The sequence below is a fragment of the Eulemur rufifrons genome, chromosome 20 (assembly GCF_041146395.1).
Source record: "Eulemur rufifrons isolate Redbay chromosome 20, OSU_ERuf_1, whole genome shotgun sequence".
NCBI classification, from domain to species: domain Eukaryota; kingdom Metazoa; phylum Chordata; class Mammalia; order Primates; family Lemuridae; genus Eulemur; species Eulemur rufifrons.
This window is the reverse complement of record NC_091002.1, coordinates 3,535,874-3,560,519: the sequence shown is the minus strand read 5'-3', so window position 1 is coordinate 3,560,519 and position 24,646 is coordinate 3,535,874. Positions and strand designations below refer to the sequence as shown.

Sequence of the window (24,646 nt, the reverse complement as noted above, 5' to 3'; positions counted from 1 at the left end):
ACTTCTGAGCTCAAACGATCCGCCCACCTCGGCCTCACCAGAGTGCTAGGATTACAGGCGTGAGCCACCGCGCCCGGCCAGGTGAGGGTTTAGACTAAAGGACTTTAAGATCCCTTCCAGCTTTGAAAGATTGGATTGTGAAGGCCAGACAGGTGAAGTGACTTGCCCAAAGTCACACAGCGAAGATGCTGGTCTCCTGATTCCTTATTTAGAATCCTGAGGAGGAATGATTCTTGGTAGGTACTCAGCCAATACTTGGAATCAGTTAAGGACCCTGGAGACACAACTGTGAATTTATTCATTCAGCCAACGAGTAGTTATCATTTATGGCCACCTAGGAGACCAGACGGACGGGTACCTTGGCAGGTGGAGAGTGAAGGGAAGCATGTTCCAGATGGAGGGACAGCTCTCGAGAAGGCTTGGGGTGGGCGGAAGCACAGGGGCAAGGTGGACGGCAGTGACAGAGGCCTGGGTAAGCAGTGCTGACATCTGGTTAAGGACTTGGGTCTTTGTGTCAAGCCTGGTGGCCCCTGAGGGCCCTGCCCTGACCATTTGTGACCATGGCCTTCTGAGGCTGACTGTGCAGCAAGCAGGGTGGGGTGGGGTGGGCAAGGGGGCAAGGTGGAACCTCAAGGAAGTAGCATCGAAAACACGGCACTTTTCAAACGGGTGGGATTCATTTCCCTCTTTGCCCTCTGGTATCTTTGTACCTCCCGGAGCCTGAGCAGTTCTCCTGCCCGGGGACAGAACAGGCTGATGCCACAGATGAGGAAGCCCAACCCTCTCTCCCGGTCCCCACCTGCACATACACGTCCTCTGTCCTGGCCCCAGTCCTCGTCCCCTCCCTCGTCTGTTCGCTGGAGCTGCTGTTGCTCGGCCCCCGGGACACTCCTGCCTCCGGCCTTTGCACGGGCTGTCCCCCCGCCCGGAATGCTCCTCCCGCGGGAACCTACCTGGCTGGTGCCTCACCTCATTCAGCTCACCACTCACTGTCCCCCCACGGGAACCAAGGACCGTGACGGCAGGATTTTGTCTGCTGTGGTCACGGCTCTGTCTCTGGGCCCCAGGGCAGTACCGCAGACACAGCAAGTACTCCGCAAACACCTGCCGTGTGAATGAATGGCTTCCACAGGTGAAGCCTCACAGAGAGAAAGCCCAAGTTCACACTGCTCCGACCCCTGACCTCCAGCCTGTTCTCAGGAGAAGCAAATTGTCCACGTGCATTAGAGTCTCCCGTCCACATGTACGCGTGTGCGGGAGCGCAGGCTGGGCAGGCGGGAGGTGTTCTCTTCTTCGGGGCTCCGGGCCACCTCTCACGAGGTTCAGTGAGCACAGAAGGAACCCCTCGGCACTCAGCCCAATGGCCTTCCACCACCAGCGACCCGCTGAACCCCTCCAGAGATCCCAGCAGGTTGCCACAGGGGAAACTGAGGCACAGAGAGGGTAAGCCACCTGCCCGAGACCACTTTTAGGAGGTGGCAGAGCCGGGACTGGACCCCAGGCCCATCTGGGGGCCCACACCCCCGCTGTGCACTAGTCTTCAACAGGCTGTTGTTGTTTTGGGGCCCCTTCTCCAAGGAGTCCCGTGGCATTGCCCGGGAGCAATGCGGTTCCGAGCAATGTGGGGTCTCTCCAGAGGGATCTGGGGGCCCAGAGCAAAGAGCACAGGCCTGCTCCACCCACCACGCTGCCTGACCCTGGGCAGGCTGGCCACACTGGGCTTCAGTTTCCCCGGCTGTGCAGCGAAGGCATTGCTGGGCTGACCACATCCCACTGGTTCTGAGCATCCCGGTGTTGCCTGTGACCGAGGCTTCTCCAAGGACGAGGCAGTTTTTCAACAGGCTAAGTGTGCCTTGCTCCCTGGGCCAGGGGCTGGAGGCTTCGAAGGAAAAATAAGAACCCGGCCAGTGCCTCTCAGGCCGCTCCCTGCTGCCCTGGAGAGATCCAGCCATCTGCCCACACCCAGCTGCAGGAACAGCTGAGTCACCTGGCAGGGCCACTCACCCTGAGATCTGAGCAGGCCTCAGCAGGGCTGGTGACCTCCTGGGCTGGCCCCCACCCGGTGCACTGGCTCTCTGGGAAGTCACTTCCATGAGAAGCCACTGGATCAGACAGGGCCCTAAGTCCCCAAAGTTGAGGGAAATCAGAGGCAGTCCCTTAGAGCTGAGAGAGATAAAGGGGTCCTTTTAAGGGTGCCCTATGGTCACCAGCACTTCAGGTATAAGCAAGAATTGTCATGGGGCACTTGTTTTTTGGGCTTGATGTCAAGAAAGCAGCAGGTGGTTTTGGGGAGTAAAGGCTGGTTGTTACGGGGAGGTAAGAGCCAGTCCTACGTGGGGCTCAGTAGAGGCTGCAGGGATGATAGTAGCAATCATGGCCCGATGTTGGCTGGCCGGTGAGGTCTGTACTGCACGGCCACCTGTCCCTGATACCCTTCCCCAGCCGTCCGCAGGGCGCCCCTCTCAGGAAGGCCTCCCTGACCACCCGGCTGAAACAGCACCCTCCCCTGCCCGCGGGTTCCACGCTCCTGCCACGCCCACGTCCGCACGCCTGGCTGCCTCTTTACTATTCGTCCTTCACTGGAACAGTAGGTCCTCAAAAGTGGCACGCTGCTCTTTCCGCAGGGCCGACAGCAGTGCCTGGCGCATAGTAGGAGTTCAACAAACATATCTGAGGGGGGAATGTGTCCTGTGAAGTTTACCCTCAACAGTTTTTCAGAGAGGTTGTGTAATTGCCCTGAGAACACACAGCCAGAAAGAGGCAGGGCTGTGGTTTGAACCAGGCCTTCTCCTAGGAGTGGGATCCTCTTGCTCCACGGACCTCAGAACGCCCTGCACCTGAGGAGCGGGGTTTGTGCCCTGTGGGAGGGCACCGCAGGCATGAGCCCCTGGGAGCAGGGACCTAGGGTTGGCAAATTCTGTGCTGTCATTGTAGCACCACAGAGGGAGAGCTCCCCATCCCCCCCCCCCCCGCCATGTTCACACCTCCTTTAAGCCCTGGCTTAAGGGGCACTTCCTCTAGGAAGCCTTCCCTGGCCCTCCTCAAGCCAAGGAGTCCCCTTCTTCCTCCAGGCGATCCTAGCATCTTCTACAAACCCTGATCATGAGTGCAATGGGGACACTGTGGGGCAGGCCAGCCCTGAGGAGCATCTGGATTTGCCAACCGCGGGCTGGAGACCCTGCGTGTACCACCTCACTCCTCTGAGCTGCGCCTCTCTCACCTGGCCTAAGGAAGACAGGAGTCCTGCCCACCGCCCTGAACCTTACACTCGAGTCCCCTACATTTCTGACGAGGATTGGCCCGGCTGTGGCTTGCACACCTCCGGCAGCTGGGAGCACTCTACTTCCCTAGGGAGACACATGGTGAACAGTGACTTCTAGCAGGTGTCTTCCATCCCAGCCCCACCTGGAGGATCCTTGGAACCTCAAGAATTGGAAAGTGCCATCTCACAATCTTGCACAATGCTGAGCAAGCTATCTTCTCCCTGAACATGGAGAGAGCTTGCTTGTTCTGGAAGACAAAGTCAAAAGCAGACTCCTTGTTGGTGGAGTTATCAGTGTTTTGTTATCTGCCTTGAGCAGAAGTGGCTTTGGGGTACCCAAACAGCACTGATGACTTGTTGGCCCAGATAAATGTCAAATCCACACCCAAAATAGGCCATTAAAAGACACCTTTGGCAGAGGAACATTGTTTCAGGGGTGGCCACTGCAAAACAGGAAATTATTCTCTTCCCCAAACCACTTGGATTGCTCTTGTGTGATCCCAGCCAGATGGCAAGAAGATGCCACTAGGAGCAGTCACATAAAGTGTTACATGATTCAGGCAGGGCGCGGTGGCTCACGCCTGTAATCCTAGCACTCTGGGAGGCCGAGGCAGGAGGATCGCTTGAGTTCAGGAGTTGGAGACCAGCCTGAGCAAGAGCGAGACCCTGTCTCTCCTAGAAATAGAAAGAAATTAGCTGGACAACTAAAAATATATAGAAAAACTTAACCGGCCATGGTAGCGCATGCCTGTAGTCCCAGCTACTCGGGAGCCTGAGGTGGGAGGATTGCTTGAGCCCAGGAGTTTGAGGTTGCTGTGAGCTAGGGTGAAGCCACGGCACTCTAGCCCGGGCGCCAGAGTGAGACTCTGTCTCAAAAAAAAAGAAGTCTTACATGATTCACCTTGGCTTTAAAACTCCATTCTTAGAGCTCAGCAAATAAAGCAGTTTTTTTCTTTTCTTTTTTTTACCCTGATGTCATTCTATTTTTTCTTAATCTTTTTTCACATTACAGACATAATAATGTGTTTATGATAGATAGTATGGAAAATATAGTATAACATAAAGAACAAAACAAAAATTATCTTTCATTCCATCACCCAGGAACAAACCACTGTTAACATTTCATGTTAACAGTCCTTCCCTGTCCTCTCCCCTGGCATCCCCTTTCTCTCTCATCAATGGAGTTATACTTAAAAAAAAAAAAAAAAGGACATTGTATCTCTTTTCCCCACTTGGCCTGAAGGATAGAGCTGTGAATGAGGTAGATAAGGTCCCACTCTTTTGGACCTCACAGTCCAGAGGGGAAACAGAAAATAAACACATAAATGAACATTCAAGTTGTTTCCAATTTCCCTCTGTTACAAACAACATTGCAGTGATTTTAGCCAAATGTCTGAATACACACATGTTGATTACATTAGAATAACTTTCCAAAAGTGGAATTTATGACACAGGGTTTTCCCCATTCCATTAAAAAACTGTAATGATCATATTTATGCACATCTGTATTTATATTTTGTTGATATTATCTGATAAATACCTCCTCTGCATGAGACAGCTTTCAATGATAGACCTATGGATTCTCTGGATCAGAAGGGATTTTACATGTTTCCTGTCTAGGCCAACACTTCACCCCTCTCCAGCATCACAGCTTACATACCCCCAGGGACAGACAGCTCATTCCTTCCTCCAGAAGTTCATTCTATCTACATGGCTCTGCCTCTGGGAGATGTCCCTTTATATTGAAATAAAACTGGTCCCCCTGGGCTCCTGCCACTGGCCCTGGTCTTCAGCCTGTACAGTGCAAATCCAAGCCTCATACCCAAACCCACCCTGCTGTGCTGGAGGCCGGCTCCCTGTCCCCTCAGAGGCCTATGCTTTACTCGTGCTGCTGGTGTGCTCCCACCCTGTGCTGAACTGCAGATCCTTTCCTGGGACTCAGCTCAGGGACTGCCTCACCTCCCCCAGGGAGCCTTCCCTGACCACGTCTCCCGAGGAACAGTGGCCTCCTCTGCACCTGGCCACTGTTCCTCTCTCCATCGCAGCATGTTTTATTGCCTGTCCCCCTCACCCAGCTGTGTGTCACTCCAGGGCCATCTCTGCCTCCAGCAGGCACTGGATAAAACCTGCTGCATGATCGAGTGGAGGAAGGATTCCAGTGCGCGTCTCTGACAAACTGCGACCTCAGCGTTCCATGTGTCTGATCTGGGCCCACTGCCCTCCACTGTAAAATGGACAAAATCAACTTCCTGGGGTTGTTATTTCCCCCGTTTGTTTACTTAACAAGAAACGTTCACTAAGCAGGCCCTTCTGAGCCCCCACTGTCCTGAGAACTGAGGGCACAGGGCAGGCAGGACAGGCAGGTCCTGGCCCCCAGGGCACTCCAATTGTAATGGAAATAGACAAACAGTCACAGACTCCATCCAGGAGGTCTAGGAAGGAACCCTGCAGGTGCTGGGCAGAGAACGCCAGGGGAGCAGCCCAGAGTGTGGCCAAGGCAGCCACCCCAGGAAGGAGACGTTCCGCTGAGACCTGAGGAAGGACGGTGATCTTCAGATTCCAGGCCCGGAGACAGCAGGTGCAAAGGTCTGGAAGTAGGACAAAGCCAGGGGGACCCCAAAATTGATCAGAGATCCTGTGAATGGCCCTGGCGTATTCATTCAATCAGCACCCATTGAGCAACGGTGTGTGCCAAGCCTGGGGTGGTGGGTTCTGGGGACCCTGGGGAGGAACTGACCCCAACGCTGCCCTGGAAGGCTGGAGGTGAGTGGAGAAGATCAGATGATTAAAGTGCACAGGCAAGGGCTGCTGCCGAAAGAGTCTCTCCTGCCGGTGTCCTTGGGCTCATTAATTAATCAATTCATTGAATCATTGCTTCATGGATTTACAGATTTATTTCTTCATTGGGTGGTTAGTTCATTCATTCATCTCACAATTCGTGATTGTGGCCCTCTCTGAGCCAGGAACTATGCCGGCTCTGGAGAATGGCATGAGCGAGACAGATTCCTCCTTGACCCGGGGCATCGTATCCTCTAGTGGAACAAGACAAAGGATAAACAAATGGGAAAACTCAAACAGAGCAATGAGACAGAGCGAGAGGTCTTTGGCTGCAGATCCCCATCAGGGGAAGAGACAAGAAAACTTAGCCCTGGCTTGAAGGAGGAGGAGGACGCAGCCCAGGAAGAGCATAGGAACAGCCTGTGCAAAGGCCGGGCTGAGCAGAGGTGGCGAGTTTGCGTCTCAGAGGGAAGCCTGCTCACTCCCCGGGGCGAGCAGCGGCCTGCCACCCAGCCCGCGTCTGCCCAAAGCAAATTGCCCGCTAATTTGAGGGGGCTGCCCATGAAGAGGTGCCCTGGTCTCTGGCCACACGCAGTGGGTGCGTCTTCCTGGAAACCAGCAAAGCGCGGCCTCCCCCGCGGCCGAGGCCCGGCTGCACGGTGGCGAGAGAACAGGGCTGCTTTATGACAGGGCCACAGGATGGCTCGGGCAAACAGAAGGCCCGAGTGTGTCCCGGGTGGGCAGGCCAGGAGCTCAGAATAGCTCATTGAGCCCGTGGTGGTTGGGCCCAGAGTGCAGCCGGGAAGAAACAGGTCTTTATTACGGGGAGGCCCAGCACGGCCTGAAACGGAGGACGCCCGCCAGCCCAGCCAGCTGCCACCTTCGTGAGGCCGGCCCCACACAGTCCCTGTGCACAGACGCGGCAGTCTGAGTTTACAGTCCTTCAGTAGCTTGTCTTTCATGGCGGATTCACCGCCCCCCCCCCCCCCCGGGCTTCTTTCCCTCCTGCCTCCCCAGGACAGAATCAAACTTCTACATGTCCCATGAAAGGTGGTGGCCAGTGAATGACGCCCTGCACAGCTCTGTGCTCCTTGCCACCCGAGCACGATGGTGCTCCAGCAATCCCAGGAAGTGGGTGTCTTTAGTGACTCCATCCTGCAGATAAGGAAACTGAGGGTCAGAGAGCACCAGTGACTCAGCCAAGTTCACGGCTGGTGAATATGGAACAGGGATGGAGCCAGGCCTGCCGGTGCCCCAGGCCCATGCGTTTCCCCACCATGTGTGCGTGTGAGGTGTGTGTAAAATATGTTGTGTGTGTGAGGCATGTGTGGTGTGCATACGTGTGCAATGTGTATGGTATGTAGTATGTGTGTGGTGCATGTAACGTGTGGTGAGTGTGTGACATGTATAGTGTGTGTGCATGTGTGTCACGCGGTGTGTATAGTGTGGGGGTGATATGTGTGGCATGCGGGCTGTGTGTGTGATATGTGGTGTAATAGGTGTGTGTGCTGCATGTGCGTGTGTGTGAGTGTGCCTGTGTGCGCCGCCTGCTTGCCCTAGGGCACATCCAGAAACTTGACCTGGTTCGGGCCCCCACAGCAGTTGGTGGGGAAACAGGCCCAGAGTCCCCTGCCAGTGACTCGAGCAAGGCACTTGCTCCTCAGGGGGGCATTTCCTCTATGGCCCAGCACCTCTGGGGGCTGGGCCAGGATGGTGACTTTGAGGGCCCGATGAGGCGCAGAGCCCCAGGGGCCTCCTGGCTTGCAGTCCCTCAGCAGATCCACCAACCGTGATGGGGCCCCTCACTGTCCACCTGCCCCTCCCTGCTCATCACCCCTGTGTCTTTCCCCTTATTGAAGACCTTCCTGGGGACAGACTCCAAGCCGAGGCCCTGGGACCTGCCCCCGTCACTCCTGCCCCCTCCCCCAAGGCTCTGCTTCCTGGACCCCAGGCTGCACCCCAGGCTGATCCCCGGGTGACCCCCAGGCCAAGGGTGCTGCATCCTGAGCTCTGCAGCCCCACATGCCTCTCCCCCCACCCACAGGACCCTTTGCATTGCAGAGTGACAGCTCCACCATCTCACCCTGCGCTGCCCCCTTGCTAGGGTAGGGCAGGTGCTCCTGGTACTTTGGCTACGGGGCAAGTGCATTAAGCTCACAGATTCTGTGGGTCAGGAATTTGGTAGGACACAGAGGGGACGTCTGGGGCCTTGGGTGGGAGACTCAAAGGCCAGGGCTGGGACGGCCGGCCTCTGCGGGGGCTCAGTGCCTCTCCATGCCGTCCCTTCACACGGCTGGCTTGGGCTTCCTCACAGCATGGTGGCTGGCGTCCCTCAGGTGAGCATCCTCGGATACGGGGAGATGGAAAGGAGACCCGAGGGTGGGGCGAAGTGTCAGTCATGGTGTGGGGAGGGCATCAGGGATGGTGGTCATTTGGGAAGAAGCAATCTGTCACCCACAGTGCCTCCAGAGCCCAGCACAGGGCTGGCAGGGACTCAGGAGATTTTGTTAGTCTGGCGAGCTCATGGAGTCCCCAACACAGGCTCCAGATGAGGAAACTGAGGCCCAGAGAGCTGCAATAATTCACTCCAGGGCCTCAGCTCCGGGGACCCTGGTTGGCCACAGCACTCTGCCCCCTAGTGACCAGAGGCGGTACGTCCAGGAGCAGGAAGCCTGAGCGCCGCCCCCACGCGGCCTTGACCGTCAGGCAGAGCCGGCCAGGCCACTCCCCACTCCCAGAATGCGTGGACAAACGGCTGAACCTTCGCAGGTTCGAGGCGCAGAGGTGAACTCACATTTGTAGTGAGCGTGTATCCCAACGGTCACACTCTGTCATCTGCTGCCCCCTCCCCATCAGGGATCTCCTTAGAGATCTCTGAGGTCACCAGGGGTGTGTGTGGAGCAGACTGGCCTGCTGCCTGCTGGGTGGACCTGGGGTGAATGGGTGACCACTGAGCGTAACTGCACTCCGGGTTACTCCCAGAGGAGTCCCCCAGTGGCTCCTGTGGCCCCAGGAAGAAGGCCACAGTCTTTACAGTGGGAGTCTTGGAAGGCTTTGCCCACTCTGTCCTCCCTGTCGGTCGAGACTGTCAAGGCCCCAGAGGTTCCTACTGCCCTGAAGTCAATGGGGGTCCAGACCAACAGCCCAACTACAGTTCTCTCCCTGCCCGCAGCTTGCCCTGGGCCCAGCCACCCCCAGTGCTCTTGGGGTGAAGTCTAAACTCCTCATTCTGCCTGAACCAGCCCCTCCCTACAGAGCATCCCCTCTCGCTGCCTCCCCATGGACTGGGCAGAGCAGGAGATGGGGAGACATTAGGAAGGAGACTCGGACAAGCAGGGCTATGTCTGGAGCCCGTAGAGCTGCCTGCCAGGGTCTCCTTGCATGAGGCTGAGAAGCCGGCTGGGAGGTAACTCACCCCAATGGGAGGGAAAGTCATGAAGGTCAAGTGTAGCCAAAGGCCAGCAGGCGAGGCTGGAGGGGAGGGGAGACCTGGGCAAGAAGAGCATCGGCCGCTCCATTAGTCCCCTGGCCTGGGCCCAGACCCCCAGACCTCAGGCTCCTGCCAGAGCGCTGCCCTGGGTGTGGCACAGGCCCATCCCCACGCTCCCTGCCGCAGTGTCCACAGCAGCCCAGAGGTGGAAGCAGCCCAGCGGCCACTGACAGATGAATGGATACACCAAATGCGGTGCACACTATGGAATATTGCTCAGCCTCCCAAAGGAAGGAGACGTTGACACATGTTCCAACATGGCTGAGTCTTGAAGGCATTACACTAAGTGAAGTCAGACAGATACTGTATGAATTTATACGTGGCAAATTTATGTTATGTGTATTTCACCACAATTTAGGAAAAAGAATACAAACTGATGGAACAGGAAAAAATCAGTACAAAAAATAAGAATTACATTTCCAGCTTAAATGACTTTCTGGACAATTTTATAAAGCAATAATAGTGCTGGCAGTTGAAACTCAACATTTTCCAAACTACTCCTAATTCTCACATCACTGGCAAACACACACGCGCGCACCCCAGCAACCTCTGTCCTGCTGGCTCTCATCTCAATTAATAGTGTAACAGGAAGCAATATGCTATGAAAAAGTTCTACCAGAAAGCACTTCCAAGTCTAGAGACTTTGACCGATATTTGCAGGGGGAGGGGAGAGGAAGTAGTCTGCTCTTGTTTTTTATTTTTATTTATTTATTTTTTTGAGACAGAGTCTCACTCTGTTGCCCGGGCTAGAGTGAGTGCCATGGCGTCAGCCTAGCTCACAGCAACCTCAAACTCCTGAGCTCAAGGGATCCTCTTGTCTCAGCCTCCCGAGTAGCTGGGACTACAGGCATGTGCCACCATGCCCGGCTAATTTTTTCTATATTTTTTTTAGCTGTCTATATAATTTCTTTCTATTTTTAGTAGAGATGGGGTCTCGCTCTTGCTCAGGCTGGTCTCGAACTCCTGAGCTCAAACGATCCGCCCACCTCGGCCTCCCAGAGTGCTAGGATTACAGGCGTGAGCCACCGCGCCCGGCCTGCTCTTGTTTTTTAATCTGAGAAAACATTGAAATGGCTTTTCTTGTTTTGCCAGTAGAAGTCTCAGATTCAAACAAACAAAAAAAAAAAAGCAAAATTATTTTGCACAAATGTACAAATAAAGTAAGAGTCTGTCTCTTTAGGTATAAAAAGAAACCTCTACTTGAAGCCACTGGAAGTCTACCAAGATAAGAAGAACCACTAGACCAGGGTCCCAGGAGGGACAGAGGCCTGGGGAGGTGACCTGATATTTGGGGCTGTTTCCACCTCAGGGACAACTGGAAAGAAAGGAGGGAAAGAGGAGCACAGAGCAGGTGTGACGAAGGCATGTACATACGTCCAATGACACTGAATGTGCCTATTAAGAGACAGACGCTTGTCAAGCTGGACAGTAAGACTCAAGTTCTGGAGAGAGAGGGCGAAGGGGACAGGTGGGAAGAAGATGACCCTCTTGTGGCCCACCCATGGGGAGGTGAGGAACTGAATGATGGGGGCAGCTGTGGGCATGGGGCGCGCCCTGCTCCTCTGCCAGTGCCTGCTCACGCTAGTGTCCCCTTCATTCATTCAGAGGAACGTCTTAAGGGCCTGCCCTGTGCCAAGGTGGTGCTGGGTGCCATGGACTTGTGGTGGGGAAAACCGAAAAAGGCCAAGATCCTTGCCCTTGTTGGGGCACAGATAAACAAGGAAATAAACGATCACGCTCCTTTCCAGAGGAGACAGAGCAATGAGGACAGCAAACGGGATGGGGGTGAGGGACGCGGCAACTGTCTGCTGTCCCGGCCAGACAGGGCTCTCCCAAATGAGTACCCGCTCCCCCTTCCCATCCTCCCTTTCTCCTCTCCCAGCCCCATGCACGGACAGCCCACTGTGCCTTGGGCTCCAGCTGGATCCGCACTCCGCCTGCACACTGTGAGCTCCACAAGGGCGGACGGGATCTGTGGCTCTGCTACTCTGGTGTCCAGCGACCTTTGGAGGATGTTTTGAAGGCAGGAGCTGGATCAGCTGCTTTCAGGCCTTTCCCGCTCCTGTCGCGCCCCCGGGTGGGGTAGGACTGTCCCTGCAGCCACCCCAGACTGGCCTGCGCCCACAGCAAGGAGCCCTCGGATGCCTCATTTATATCCACGCCTTCACAGACCCCCACCGGGACTCTCTCTTCCCGGGATAATGAAGATTATAAAGGAGAATCTGTCATTCTCCATTATTGGGACCAATGATTTCAATCACTTTGGAAAATGTTCTCAAACAAATGTTTTTTAACCTCTTAGCACGTAAAAGTCTTTTTAGAAAGGTATTTCTTCTAGAAGTTCTATATCAACATCCTTGGGGAACAATTAAGAACTAGGCCCAGCCAGCCATGAGGCTCACCCTGTAATCCCAGCACTCCAGGAAGCCAAGGTGGGAGGATCGCTTGAGTCCAGGAGTGTAAGTTGCAGTGAGCCATGACGCCACTGTGCTCTAGTCCAGGTGACAGAGCAAAACTCTGTTTAAAAAAAAAAAAGGAAAAGAAATAGGAGTCCACAGGAATGCTTATATGGTAAACAAGTTCAGTCCCGGAACCTTGAGTTGGACCAAGTAGGATTGGGCGTTTGAGCTTGTCACCCACTGGCCCGTCCGGCTCCTGAGAGAACCATGTCTTGTTCTTCTTTGTGTCCTCAGCCCACCCGTGGCACTTGGTTTTCCTGGCAAGCCCTTGGGGGTTTGCTGAAATTCCTGTATTTGCCTGTCTTGCATTCCTTTCGGGGTGCCTAATTTTTGTCTAGCTGTGCATTCACTCAGCCATTCTGACAGTCACTTATTCAGCAGATACCTGAGTGTTCTAGGCACACACTACCTGCTTGCTGAGAATGCAGCCAAGTCCACGGAGCTAACATCCAGTTCTTATACCTGGTGGAGGTGAGGCCCACAGTAATCAGATAATGACACAGACACTATTGCAATTGTAATAAGTACCGTGGAGGGGACACACTGGGCATCTTCAGGATCAAGGGGAGGCTGGAGAGGAGCGAGCAGGGGTGCAGGAGCCAGGTCCTATGGGGCCCAGCAGGCCATAGGACAGAATCCAGGTTTTATTCCAGTGTAAGGAGGAGCTGATGAGAACTTTAGGCAAAGCCCTATATATCTGATTTATGGTTTTTGAAGACCCCTTTGACGGTTGTATACTATGTGGGGAATGGCTTGGGGTGGGCAAGGGGAAGCAGAAGACCACTTAAGAGGCTGCTGAGTGGCCCAGATGAGATGCCAGTGGCCTGGATGGGGATGGATGGAGATGGATGGAGGGGTGCACTGGGAATATCTTGTGGGGGTGATGTTAGCTCTTACTATTAACTAGCGGTCATTCTAAGCCAAAGTCCTTAGAAGATACTGCTGTTAGAGAGTCCTCGAGAAGTTTCTGGTATAGGAAGTGGGGTGATGATGCAGACATGATCCGAGCTGGACACCATTTGCTTGTGTCTTGTTGGTCTCACTTTCAAGGAGGGCTGCAAACCTGCACTCCCTGCCTGGCAGCCTCAGCTTGTCTTTCTCCTTACTCACTTTCAGCAGCAAGAAAAGAATCCTTAGGAACTAACACTTTTCATCTTCCCATGCTGCCCCTTCTGACGGCTGTTTGGCCAAGCTAGTTTAAAAGTTTAAGTTCCAGACCATTATGTTTTTCCTGCCAGGATGTCTCTTAAGTTTCAAGAAATGCCTGTTTTTATAAATAAAGTTTTACTGGCACACAGCTGGGCCTATTTGTTTATATATTGTCTATTGCTGCTTTTGCAATACAAGGGTAGTGAGTAGTGGTGAAACCATAAGGCCTACAATTCTCAAACAGATATTGTCTGGCCCTTTAGGAACTTTGCTGGCCCCTGCCCAAGATCAGGTAGCAGGTTCACACCAGGCTGATTCCAGTGTATGTCCTCTTGAAGTGGCCCAAGACTCCTATTTCTCAAAGTTCTGGCTTGGGGGAAAAGCCACAAGGTGCTCACTGGCTCATGAGTATCCAATTTAATGTATGTGCATCAGCTGACTCCTGAATGCCAGAGACTGCCTCTGCACTGAGGGGATGGATGTCCTGGGGACTCCCGAAACTCTCCTCGGTCACTGTGCTCCTATGTAGGAGCCAAGAACAAGCTAATTGACTCAAGCATGATTGGCGGGGTGCCTCCCTCAAGCTATTAGACCCTATCCCCACCCCCATTTATACTTCCAGGAAGTGGGGGAGTTTCAGACCCCAGCAGCAGAGATGGTCTGCAGTGGTCACCCAGGATGACATCTGGGCCTCCCCTATAGCTCCAGGGGTGGGAGCCCCTCTCCCAACTTGTTACTGACTTAGGCAGAGGTAGAAGGACCAGTTTTCCAAGACCCAGAGGGCCCTCTTGATTCTCCAGCTGGTCAGAATTGGGCGGAAGAGGAGGGAGCCAGGTCTGAAGGTCGCAGCACCAAGGAGAGCAGGAGTGTCCTTGGCTCCCCCATCCTGTTCTTGAGAGAGACACATGACCTGCATCTAATATGTCTTGTATTATGCAAACCAGCTTCAATTCCCCATTCCAAACAAGACTATACAAATCTCTATTTAGAAATCTCAGAAAGATTGAGTAGGAAGATTTCAGAACCCAGGATCCCTTATACATAAGCTGCACATATACTCATGTATGTTAACACTTGAACCAGGACTTTTTAGATTGCCAGAAAATTTTATGCAATTAGCTTTAAAAACAGTTAAGCTGAATATAATTCTCTTACTGGTTATTATACTTTTAATTTTCTCAACCCAATTTACTTTTTAAAGATAAACATCTAAGTATTATACATGCCTAATTCATAAAGTTCTACCTTATAGCACACTTGTTGACTTATGCTTTCTGGAATTTAAGGTTTCTATTATGCAGATTATTAAACTTCAGCTTTAAAATTATTCTAACTTTTCATAATTTGCTTTAATTACCTACCTTTTAATATGAAGTGAAAAAATCATTTTAGCAATAAATATGTAAGGAAGCTATTTCCATATTCAGTGAATATATCTTTAGTACACTAATTACTTATAGCAGTACCCAGTAGCTGCTAAATATTAAATGTAGATTTACTTGTTCTTTCAGCTTCTAAATTCAGGAGTTCCTTAATTTGTAATCAACAAATCACCTGAATAAAAAACATAAATGTGCACAAAAGCTGTTTGAGATTAGATTACCAGAGTCCTCATTCACAGCTAAATGAGAGAACCTCCTCTATCAACCTCAAAGATCTGTAATGACACAAACCAATGACACAAAGGCAACCTAAGCTGTATGTTTATTTGGAGTCTATTACCTAGGACCCTCATAAAACAGATTCAAATCTAGATCAAAGCTTTTTGTCTCTGCAAGGGACCATTAAACCTTCCATGTTGTCAGGGTGAAAGAAAAAAGTCCCAATACTCACATAAATGACTTGACTGTCCATTTCCAGGGAAAAGAAACATACAATGCTGTGAAATAGCTATGGTTAGTTTTTCTCATCAGCCTTCTAAAGGAGGTACTCCTAAACCACTTTTACCTTACTACTCAAATCATGTGAGCAATATATCTGTTTTCAAACAAACGGAAGAGGAAATACATAAAGTTTTTTTCAGAAGGAAAATTTTTCCAATAAAATTAAAAATTTTTATCATGGCCGGGCAAGGTGGCTCACGCCTGTAATCCTAGCACTCTGGGAGGCCGAGGGGGGTGGATTGCTCGAGGTCAGGAGTTCGAGACCAGCCTGAGCAAGAGCGAGACCCCGACTCTACTAAAAATAGAAAGAAACTATCTGGCCAACTAAAACTTATATATAGAAAAAATTAGCCAGGCATGGTGGCGCATGCCTGTAGTCCCAGCTACTCAGGAGGCTGAGGCAGGAGGATTGCTTGAGCCCAGGAGTTTGAGGTTGCTGTGAGCTAGGCTGACGCCATGGCACTCACTCTAGCCCGGGCAACAGAGCCAGAGCCAGAATCTGTTTCAAAAAAAAAAAAAAAAAAAAAAAAATTTTATCATTATAAACCTAACATTGGCAACCATATACAGACGTTTGCTATGGACACAAACTAAGACTGTGAGGTCATACTTTCAAATACAACTTAGAGTTAGTTGCAAAAATTCAATATATTTTCTCAAAATTTGTATAATTTCCTTCAGTTTACAATACATGCTGTGTAAAGTTTAATATGATGCTAAATAATGTGCCATTTACCCTAAAAGTAGGTCATAGAAAATTGAATGACTATTAGGATTGAATAACACGGCTTTAACGGTTTGTTTTTCTTATTATATAAACAATATAAATCTCGAAAAGGTAATACTGTTAGTTGAGTCGTAAAATCCATAAAAATAACAGTTGGGCCACAGTGCACAGGTAAGTTCATTCATTTTGTTGCCCCTTACCCTCACCAAGCAGCTTTCAGGTTAGAACAGAAAGACAGGCTGGGTAGGGTGCACCCGTAGTCCCGGCTACTCAGGAGGCTTAGGCCAGAGGATCACTTCAGCCCAGGAGTTGGAAACCAGCCTGAGCAACACAGCGAGACTCTGGCTCTATTAATAAAAAAAATCGGAAGACATACAAAATCTATACATTCTATGTGGAATAATGAATACACTACGAAGCAGGGTTTGCAGAAAGGAAACTAAAAATTTCGTGCTCCAACATCCTAGATGCCTATTAAGAGGATTTTAATTAACTTAACGCTTGAGATAAGAATCCCAGCTGGGGTCCTCTCGCAGGACTGGTGAGACCACTCAGAGCTGAGGTTTTTCACTGCAACAAGGGAAGTAGTCTTCCGTCCTAAACAGGACGGGGGGTTCGTAGCCCGTTTGTTGCAGCCTGGAGGGGGACGACTTGTTAAAAAGAGAGGACACGTTCATTGTGTGCAGGAGTTTTTTGAAGGCCCTGGGGAAAGCCCCCACCTCGGCTTCGGCTTTGGTCACTTGTTCCTCCATCCTGGCCACGCTGTTGCCGATCATCCTCACGAAGGCCTCCAGCTTGTCGATCCTGCCGTAGATCTGCCTCATCTCCGCCGCCTTCGCGAAAATACGCGGCACCCCCTCACTGACGACGTGCGACGAGTCGCCGCGAATCATGTCCAGCATGCCCACGAACTCGTCCACTCTGGTGAGCAGGTCTTCGAGACTAGAGTCCAGGGCCTCGACCTCGGGCCGCGCCCCGGCTCCGGGCAGCAGGCAGGCGGCGTAGCCCGCGGCGGCGCGGCGCAGCAGCGGCAGGTCCCGGACCGGCGCGCCGTCCTCCGCGCCCTCGTCCTCCCACGGTCCCGAGGCGCTGCTGTGGCTCTGGGACACCGTACCGCTGTCCCCGCTCCAGGCGGCGCCCTGCGCCTCGCCCTCTTCCGCCGGCCCCTCGCGCGGTAGCCCGGCCGACCGACCCTCCATGGCCCACGGCCACCCGGGCTGCGCAGGCCCCCTTCCGGCTTTGCGCGCTCGCGTGCACGCGCACGCAGGCGCGCCAGCCCCTACTTCCGGCGGCCGCGGGACGGTGTGCGTGCACGCGCACCCACTTTTGTTTCCGGTGTCCAGGCGCGCTCGCGTTCACACTCAGAACTTAAAAAAAAAAAAAAAAAAAAAAGGATATAAAAGGAATACAATAAAGCGCGTTATGTCTTATGTGTGCACATCGATGACGTTTTACGTATCCATACAACCCTGTAACCTCTTTCCAGATCAACATACTGAACATGTCCAGCACCCAAGAATGTCTGTCTCCTGTCCCTCATTTCTTTTTGCTGCTTATAGTAAATCAAAGAGATAAGCAAAAGGAAGGTTTGTTGAACACAAAGGGGATGGACCTTGATGACTTTGTATGATTTTGAAAGTTCTTAGCTTCTTCATACTGCAAATGATGTAAAATTAAGAAATCTTCCAAGCAAATATCAAATCTCAGGTACTGCCAGCAAAAACAAAGACGAAGCTGAGGTGTGTCTGTAAAATCCTTAAAACTCTCAGAAAAAACAAAGATAGTGCCTCAGAGTACCATTCAGTCAGACTAACAGCTCCTTAGAGAGATTAATGATGTGCCTCACAGAATGTCTCCATTGAACAGTAGGGTCTCTAGGAAGCTTAAGGCCATGTTCTTAAGCATTGTCAGCAGAAGCCCAACATAAAGATGGGCTTTTGTCTAATGGCCTGAACCCCAATGAGATTCAACGGAGACCTACAAAGTTTTAAAGATAATTATATTGGCACAAACTCTGCAGATTGGACTCAACGGGACAGAGACAGTGTGAAATAAAAGGCCTTTGGACCCCCTCATTCAAACTTCTACAAGCAGGAAGCAGACTGAGAAAAGGACTCATCAGCAAACACATGCTACCTTTCTAAGAAAAGTATGACTCAGCATGAAACCAAGAGTCCAGATAATGAAGCTGAGAGTCATGGAGAATTATTCCTAGACTTTGAGACTGAATTGCAGAATTATTATGGACCAGTGACCTATTCATACTTCCCATTTATCCCCTATTTTTTTTTTTTTTTTTTTTTTTGAGACAGAGTCTCACTCTGTTGCCCAGGCTAGAGTGAGTGCCGTGGCGTCAGCCTAGCTCACAGCAACCTCAAACTCCTGAGCTCAAGCGATCCTCCTGTCTCAGCCTCCCGAGTAGCTGGGACTACAGGCATGCGCCACCATGCCCGGCTAATTTTTTGTATATATATATTTTTAGCTGTCCATATAATTTCTTTCTATTTTTTAGTAGAGGTGGGGTCTCGCTCTTGCTCAGGCTGGTCTCGAACTCCTGAGCTGAAACGATCCGCCCACCTCGGCCTCCCAGAGTGCTAGGATTACAGGCGTGAGCCACCGCGCCCGGCCAATCCCCTATTTTTTTGAACAGGAATGTCTGTAATGGTTATCCTATGCCTGCCCCACATTGTATATTGGATGTGTGAGGGCAGATAACTTGTCTCTTTAGTTTCAAAGGTCTACAGATCAAGAAGAATTATACTCCAGGAGCTGGATTTAAGGAACTACACCCAGGGAGTCTCATCCACACCTGACCTAATTTAGAAGACAAAGTTCTGGACTTGAAGCTGATGAGATAATTAGATACTAATACATAAAACTACATGAGATTTTTAAAAAAGGTAACTTTTGGAAGTCTTGGGTGGGCTTGAGTGTGGTTTGCATGTTAAGAGAACATGAATAATTGGTAGTCAAAGGGCAAACTGTGATTGCTAGCCAGCTTTCAAGATGACCCCCTGTGATTTCTACCTCCAGGTATTCACACTCTGGTGTATTCCCTCCTGTTGAGTATGTACTAGACTTACTGACTTGCTCATAATAAATAGAAAAAGAGAAAAGTGACGGTGTGTGACTTGGGGATTAGTTCATAAAAGGTTATCTCCAATCACTTGCTCTGGGGAAAACCAGCTGCCTTGTTGTGAGCAGCCCTATGGAGAGAAGCACACACAGTGCAAGGAAATGAGGTCTCTTACCAACATCTAGGGAAAAACAGCCTCTTTCCAATAACCACATGAGTAAGACATCTTGGAAGTGGATTCTCCAGCCCCATTCAAGCACAGAAATGACTGCAGCCCCCGGTGATATTTTGGCTGTGACCTCATGAAAGATCCTAAGCTGATACTACATGAGACAATGCTATGATCTGAATGTTTGTTTCACCCCCAAAATTCATATGTTGAAATCCTAATCCCCAAGGTGATGGTATCAGGAGATAGGGCCTTTGGGAGGTGATTAGGTCATGGAGGTGGAGTCCTCATGAATGTGACTAGTGCCCTTACAAAAGACGTACAAGAAAGATCCCTGTTCCTTCCACTATGTGAGGACACAGCAAGAAGGTGCCATTTGTAAACCAGTAAATGGGCCCTCACCAGATACAGAATCTGCCAGCACTTTGCTTGTGGACTTCCCAGCCTCCAGACCTGTGTGAGAAATAAGTTTCTGTTATTTATAAGCTACCTGCTTTGTGGTATTTTGTTACAGCAGCCCAAATGGACTAAGATAATAAATGTTTGAAGTTGCTAAATTTTGGGGTAATTTGTTATGCAGCACTACATAACTAATATACCATTGAAGGGTTATACTACAATTTATTTGTTTTATATATTTATTCTCCTCTGATGAACATTTGGGTAGTTTTAACTTTGTGGCTATTATAATAAAGCTTCTATGACTATTCCTTTAAATGTCTTTTTGTGGACAGATGCGCTCAAAATCTCTTGAGTATATACTGAGGTGTCAAACTGCCAGGTCATAGGGTTAGCATATGTTTAGTCTTAGTAGATACTGCCAAACAGCTTTCCAAAATCGTACCAATTTACATTCCCATCACTGTGATCTGAAGGTATGTGTCCCTCAAAATTCATACATTGAAGCCCAAACCCTCAGTGTGACCATATTTGAAGTAAAGCAGTAAGTAAGGTTAAATAAGGTCATTAGGGTGGGGCCCTGAGTCAATTGAATTACTGAGACAACAGACAGCACTCCCCCTACCACCCTGCACAAGCACAAAGAAGAGGTCATGTGAGGACTGCAATGAGAAGGCAGCTGTCAGCAAGCCAAGAGTAGAGCCCTAACCTCACCAGAAACCAAATGTGCTGGCACCATAATCATGGATTCTAGCCTGCAAAACTGTAAGAAAATAAATCTCTGTGTTTAAGCCACCCAACCTGAGCAGATTAAGACACTATCAAGAATGTATGAGAGTTTCCACATCCTCCCCAACAGTTGGTATCATCAGTATTTTAACACATTGACTGCCACACTAGAAAAATTTTTTTCCCTGGGGCCACAGTGTTTTATTACAAAAAATAGAATAAAAACTTCTAAAACAAAGTGATCCTAATTTAATGAAAAATTTATTTTTTATTGTTTTCTGTGTGTTGAGTTATATGCAACTTGAAAAATAGTTGATGGGGCTCAAGGTAAAGAGACGAGTGAGTTACATATGCTTCATGAGGCCGGGCGCGGTGGCTCACGCCTGTAATCCTAGCACTCTGGGAGGCCGAGGTGGGCGGATCGTTTCAGCTCAGGAGTTCGAGACCAGCCTGAGCAAGAGCGAGACCCCACCTCTACTAAAAATAGAAAGAAATTATATGGACAGCTAAAAATATATATAGAAAAAATTAGCCGGGCATGGTGGTGCATGCCTGTAGTCCCAGCTACTCGGGAGGCTGAGACAGGAGGATCGCTTGAGCTCAGGAGTTTGAGGTTGCTGTGAGCTAGGCTGACGCCACGGCACTCACTCTAGCCTGGGCAACAGAGTGAGACTCTGTCTCAAAAAAAAAAAAAAAAAAATATGCTTCATGAGGCCCCAGGCTCAAAACTAGCATGAGTTAAATACAACTCACATGGCAGTGTGTCAAATTTTAGTGATTCCAGTGGATATATAGTGTTTTCTCATTGTGGTTTTCATTTGCATTTCCCTGTTGAATCATGAATTCGAGCACCTTTTCATATACTTACTTATTGGCCATTTGAATATTGTCTTTTGTGAAGTGCTAGCTTATGTCTTTTGCCCATTTTAAGTTGAGAGTTGTCTTTTTCTTATTGATCTGTAGTTCTCAAAATATTCTGGATATAAGTCCTTTGTCAGATATATGTATTGAAAATATCTTCTCCCACTCTGTGGCTTGACTTTTCTCTCTCTTAATGATGTCTTTTGATGAACATCTGCTACTGCTTTGGTGTTTACAAAACTCTTTCATGCACATCATCTCATGATTGCCTTTCCCACTGACAGATATTCAGGCTGGGACCACTGGTTTTTATTTATCAGACTGGAAAACTGAAGCTCTGATGTGTGGCACTTGTACAGCAGGATCCCCCCAGATAAACGCAAATTACTACTAAGGTGGCACTGGGCAACCAAGCCTAGAAATAGACTTCCTCCATTCCATAATGGTATGAAGTTGGTGATCAAAATATATTTCTTAAATGATTATCAAAGCCACACTTACTGAGCCCACGTGATTTTCAGGCCCTGTGGGTGGTGAGGACATACAGGTGACCAACATATTAGGGAAGAATTACATCTCTCTCTAAAGAATCCCCTAAGGCCCTGCTTGAAGGCTGCAGGAAAGGGCTGAGAATTGGACCAAAACAGAAATGGCCCTTTACCTCGAGGAGCTGCGACTTGGTCTGCTGAAAACAGACCAAGAATTATTGACCAGAACTCAAGGCAGAAAGAGGAACTCCCCCCAAAACAAAAGTGTGCGAATGAGCCATGGGGAACGCAGAGGGAAGAGCTCCGTCCCAGAAGGAAGCATGTGTGGCAGCAGGGACTGCGGACCCAAACTGCTCTGGGTTCAAATTCCATCCCACACGCACGACTTTGAGCCAGATTTCCACCTAGCTTGTAGGTTCCTCGTTAAGAGTTAAATGAATACAAGTTAACCTGAGCTTCTGCATGCTTGGATAGTAAATGATGTGAAGGCCAGCCAGTCCTATTCAAAAATGGGGAAGGAGGAGCGCTTTTACTTAAAAATAAAAAAAATAAAAGTAAAAGCCCCCTAGGAGGGAAGATCTCGAGGAGGAGGGAAAGCAAACCTGCAGCCAACAAACCACTTCTGCCTCCTAAGGCGGAATAGAGAACCGAGCGGGGCGGGTCACCGAGAAGCGGGAGGTGATGGGCGTGCGCGCGCCCAACGCCTATTTACGTGCGCGCGTCCGCCCCCTGGTCCTGCCGGAGGCGTCACCGTAAAGGGGCCCGGCCAGGTCGTGAAAGGGCCGCAACACGCCGAGGGCGGGTGGACGGCGGCGAATGCATTTTATTCAGCGGTCCGCTGTCGGTGTACGGGGTGTTTCCACAGCAGTTCTGAGGCGGGAGGCTTAAAATTAAAAGGAAGAAAACATTTAAAGATAACTCGGGAACACCTTTGACAGAGTGTGGGTCGCCTTGACTCCAGCAGGAACTGCTGATCCACCGCCCTCACGGCGTGCGAGTAAGAACGTCGACTCCGCGGTTCTGAAGTGGCAGGAGGAGGTGTGGCCCCTGGACATCGACGAGGTGGAAGCGGCAGAGGACGTGGAGGTGCTGGAGCCGGAGGAAGACTTCGAGCAGTTTCCGCTTCCATTCATCAACGAGATGCGGGAGGACAGCGCGTCTCTTACGCGGGAGCACGGGCGGGCGTACTTAAGGACCGGGAGCAAGTTGTGGGAGATGGACAATATGCTCATCCAAATAAAAACCCAGGTGGAGGCCTCCGAGGGGGCCCCCGAATCACGTCCGGCATCCAAATGGGGACGCTGACGAGAGAGTGTCGGGGTTGTGTGAGAAGGCCGAGGAGAAAGCTAAGGAGATCGCGAAGATGGCAGAGATGTTGGTCGAGCTGGTCTGGCGAACAGAGAGAAGCGAGTCGTCTTGAAGGAGAATATCGCAGAAGGTCATGAACTAGCGGGAGCTGGGTGGAACTTTCGGTGGTTGCCATAAGCACGGTCGAACAGCCTCTTGTAAAAAGGGTGCTATGCTAGGAGCAAATCCCCCATTTTATTGCCCCAGAAATTGGGCATTGGGAACAAAGTGGGGGTCACGTTGCGCGCTGGTTTCGTTAGGTGCTGGTATATTCTCTTTTCCTGTGGCACCTCCCTTTCCCAGTGGTAATTAGAGAAAAGTGAAGGTAACTTCAGGTATGTTTTTTGTGGACCCTAAAAGTCAATTCTACTAGGACAGTCGCCAGAGGTAGACCTGCCTAGGCGCCAAGGGAGTTGGGGGGAACCAAAGAAGACCTAGGCCACAGAGAAAAATGGGAGAGAGTGAGAATGCAGGGAAAGAGGAACAGAAAAGCGTAAAGCCAGAGGCAATTTCCAGTTTTTCCTGGAAAGCAGGTATGTCAGGGGATCTTCCCTGAAAGAAGGGGCCTTCTTGTGGGTGGTTACCATTTCTTAGTGTCAGGATATGGAAATGTGAGATTCAGTGTCCTGATGGTAAGTTGCTCTCAGTTGTACCTTAGGTTCACAGCTGATGGACGCTGGTCAACTGCTAAGGGTGGACCGACACCTTGAGGAGACTGAAACAGCTTGCCGTTTTCTCTTTTGTATGTTTTTTACCCCCTGAGGGTCAGTGGTTGATGACCTTGATATGGATTTAGATCATCAAATGTATTTGCTTCTAGAAAGATAACTTTCGTAAGAGAAATGGGGCTTAGTCAAAAGTTATTTACGTGGTCACGTTTATTCTTGGGACTTTGCTGCGATTTTGAAATATTGTGCATGGCCTTTGTATTTGGCTGGTACCTATGTGACCTGATTGTTTTTTGGAACTTTGGAGCATGTGACAACTTGGGATCAGACTCGTCCACCTTCAGAGGTGCAGCGGGAGGCTCTGTGGTGCTCGGTTGAACCTGGGGAAGAGTGCGTGAATGAGACTGCTTTGCATCAAGTTTGGGAGAACTAGAAGACAGTTGGGGATGGAAGATGGTTCTCACATATTCTGTGAGACGAAGGAGGAGAACTGTTTTGTGGCACATTGTCTGATGTATGTCGTGTAACCTGTCGGGTGAATTTATTTAGACCGTGTGGCCGACCGTATGTGACAAGGAAGTTTGAACAGGGAATGATGAGTACACTTCACTATTGTAATACGCTCACACATTGCAGGGGCTTCAGGGAGACCATCCACAAAGGGCCTTGAGAGGCTGGAGAAAGGGAAAGGGATTATCAGGGCCCATAAAGCCTTTTCTAGTTCATCAGGGTGGCAGACCTGACAGAGGTTTGAGGTCAAAGTCAAACGTGTTCATTTGCCTTGAAAAACAAAGACCTAAGAAATCTTATTTTTTTTTTAAATAAAGTTTTTGTTTAAATGACCAAAGCTCCTGTGTGTGTTAATAAAAGAATCATAAATAAATTTTTTTTAGGTGGATGTTATTCCTTGAGTGTCATCATTGGCAAATGAGAGTGAACTGCCTATAGTTTGTGAGACTCTCGGCAAACGTTTAACTATGAGAGAGAATTATTTGTGGAAGGTTCCACGGGGAGGAGCTGACAGAACACTCAGTGTTTAAGAGAAACAAACCTTAGGCCAGCTTTTAGCTTTTTGGCAGCTGAAGTGTGTTTAGTCGATCAGTGGGTATGCGATGGGCTTCATATCCTGTCCATGGCGCTAGGAATATAAAGGTAAGACAT

At 50.1% G+C, this 24,646-nt stretch overlaps 2 protein-coding genes across 2 annotated transcripts; one reads left to right on the top strand and one right to left on the bottom strand.

The window, feature by feature from the left end:
• Window positions 1-14,863: 14,863 nt before the first annotated feature.
• BLOC1S4 (biogenesis of lysosomal organelles complex 1 subunit 4) lies at window positions 14,864-16,965 on the bottom strand. Its single transcript, XM_069495891.1, has one exon. It carries the CDS (start codon window positions 16,945-16,947, stop codon window positions 16,300-16,302), a length of 648 nt encoding a protein of 215 aa, XP_069351992.1. The 5' UTR covers window positions 16,948-16,965; the 3' UTR covers window positions 14,864-16,299.
• A 5,423-nt stretch (window positions 16,966-22,388) lies between these two features.
• On the top strand, window positions 22,389-24,290 carry MRFAP1L1 (Morf4 family associated protein 1 like 1; the record flags this gene model as incomplete). The annotated part of the gene is given in 2 exon segments (XM_069496407.1): window positions 22,389-22,741; window positions 22,743-24,290. Coding segments are annotated over 2 exon segments (501 nt in total), but the record flags the coding sequence as incomplete, so codon positions are not given.
• Between the last annotated feature and the right edge of the window lie 356 nt (window positions 24,291-24,646).

Bases quoted from the DNA above. Each gene is read 5' to 3' on its own strand.
- BLOC1S4 (XM_069495891.1), bottom strand. From the start codon at position 16,947: ATGGAGGGTCGGTCGGCCGGGCTACCGCGCGAGGGGCCGGCGGAAGAG.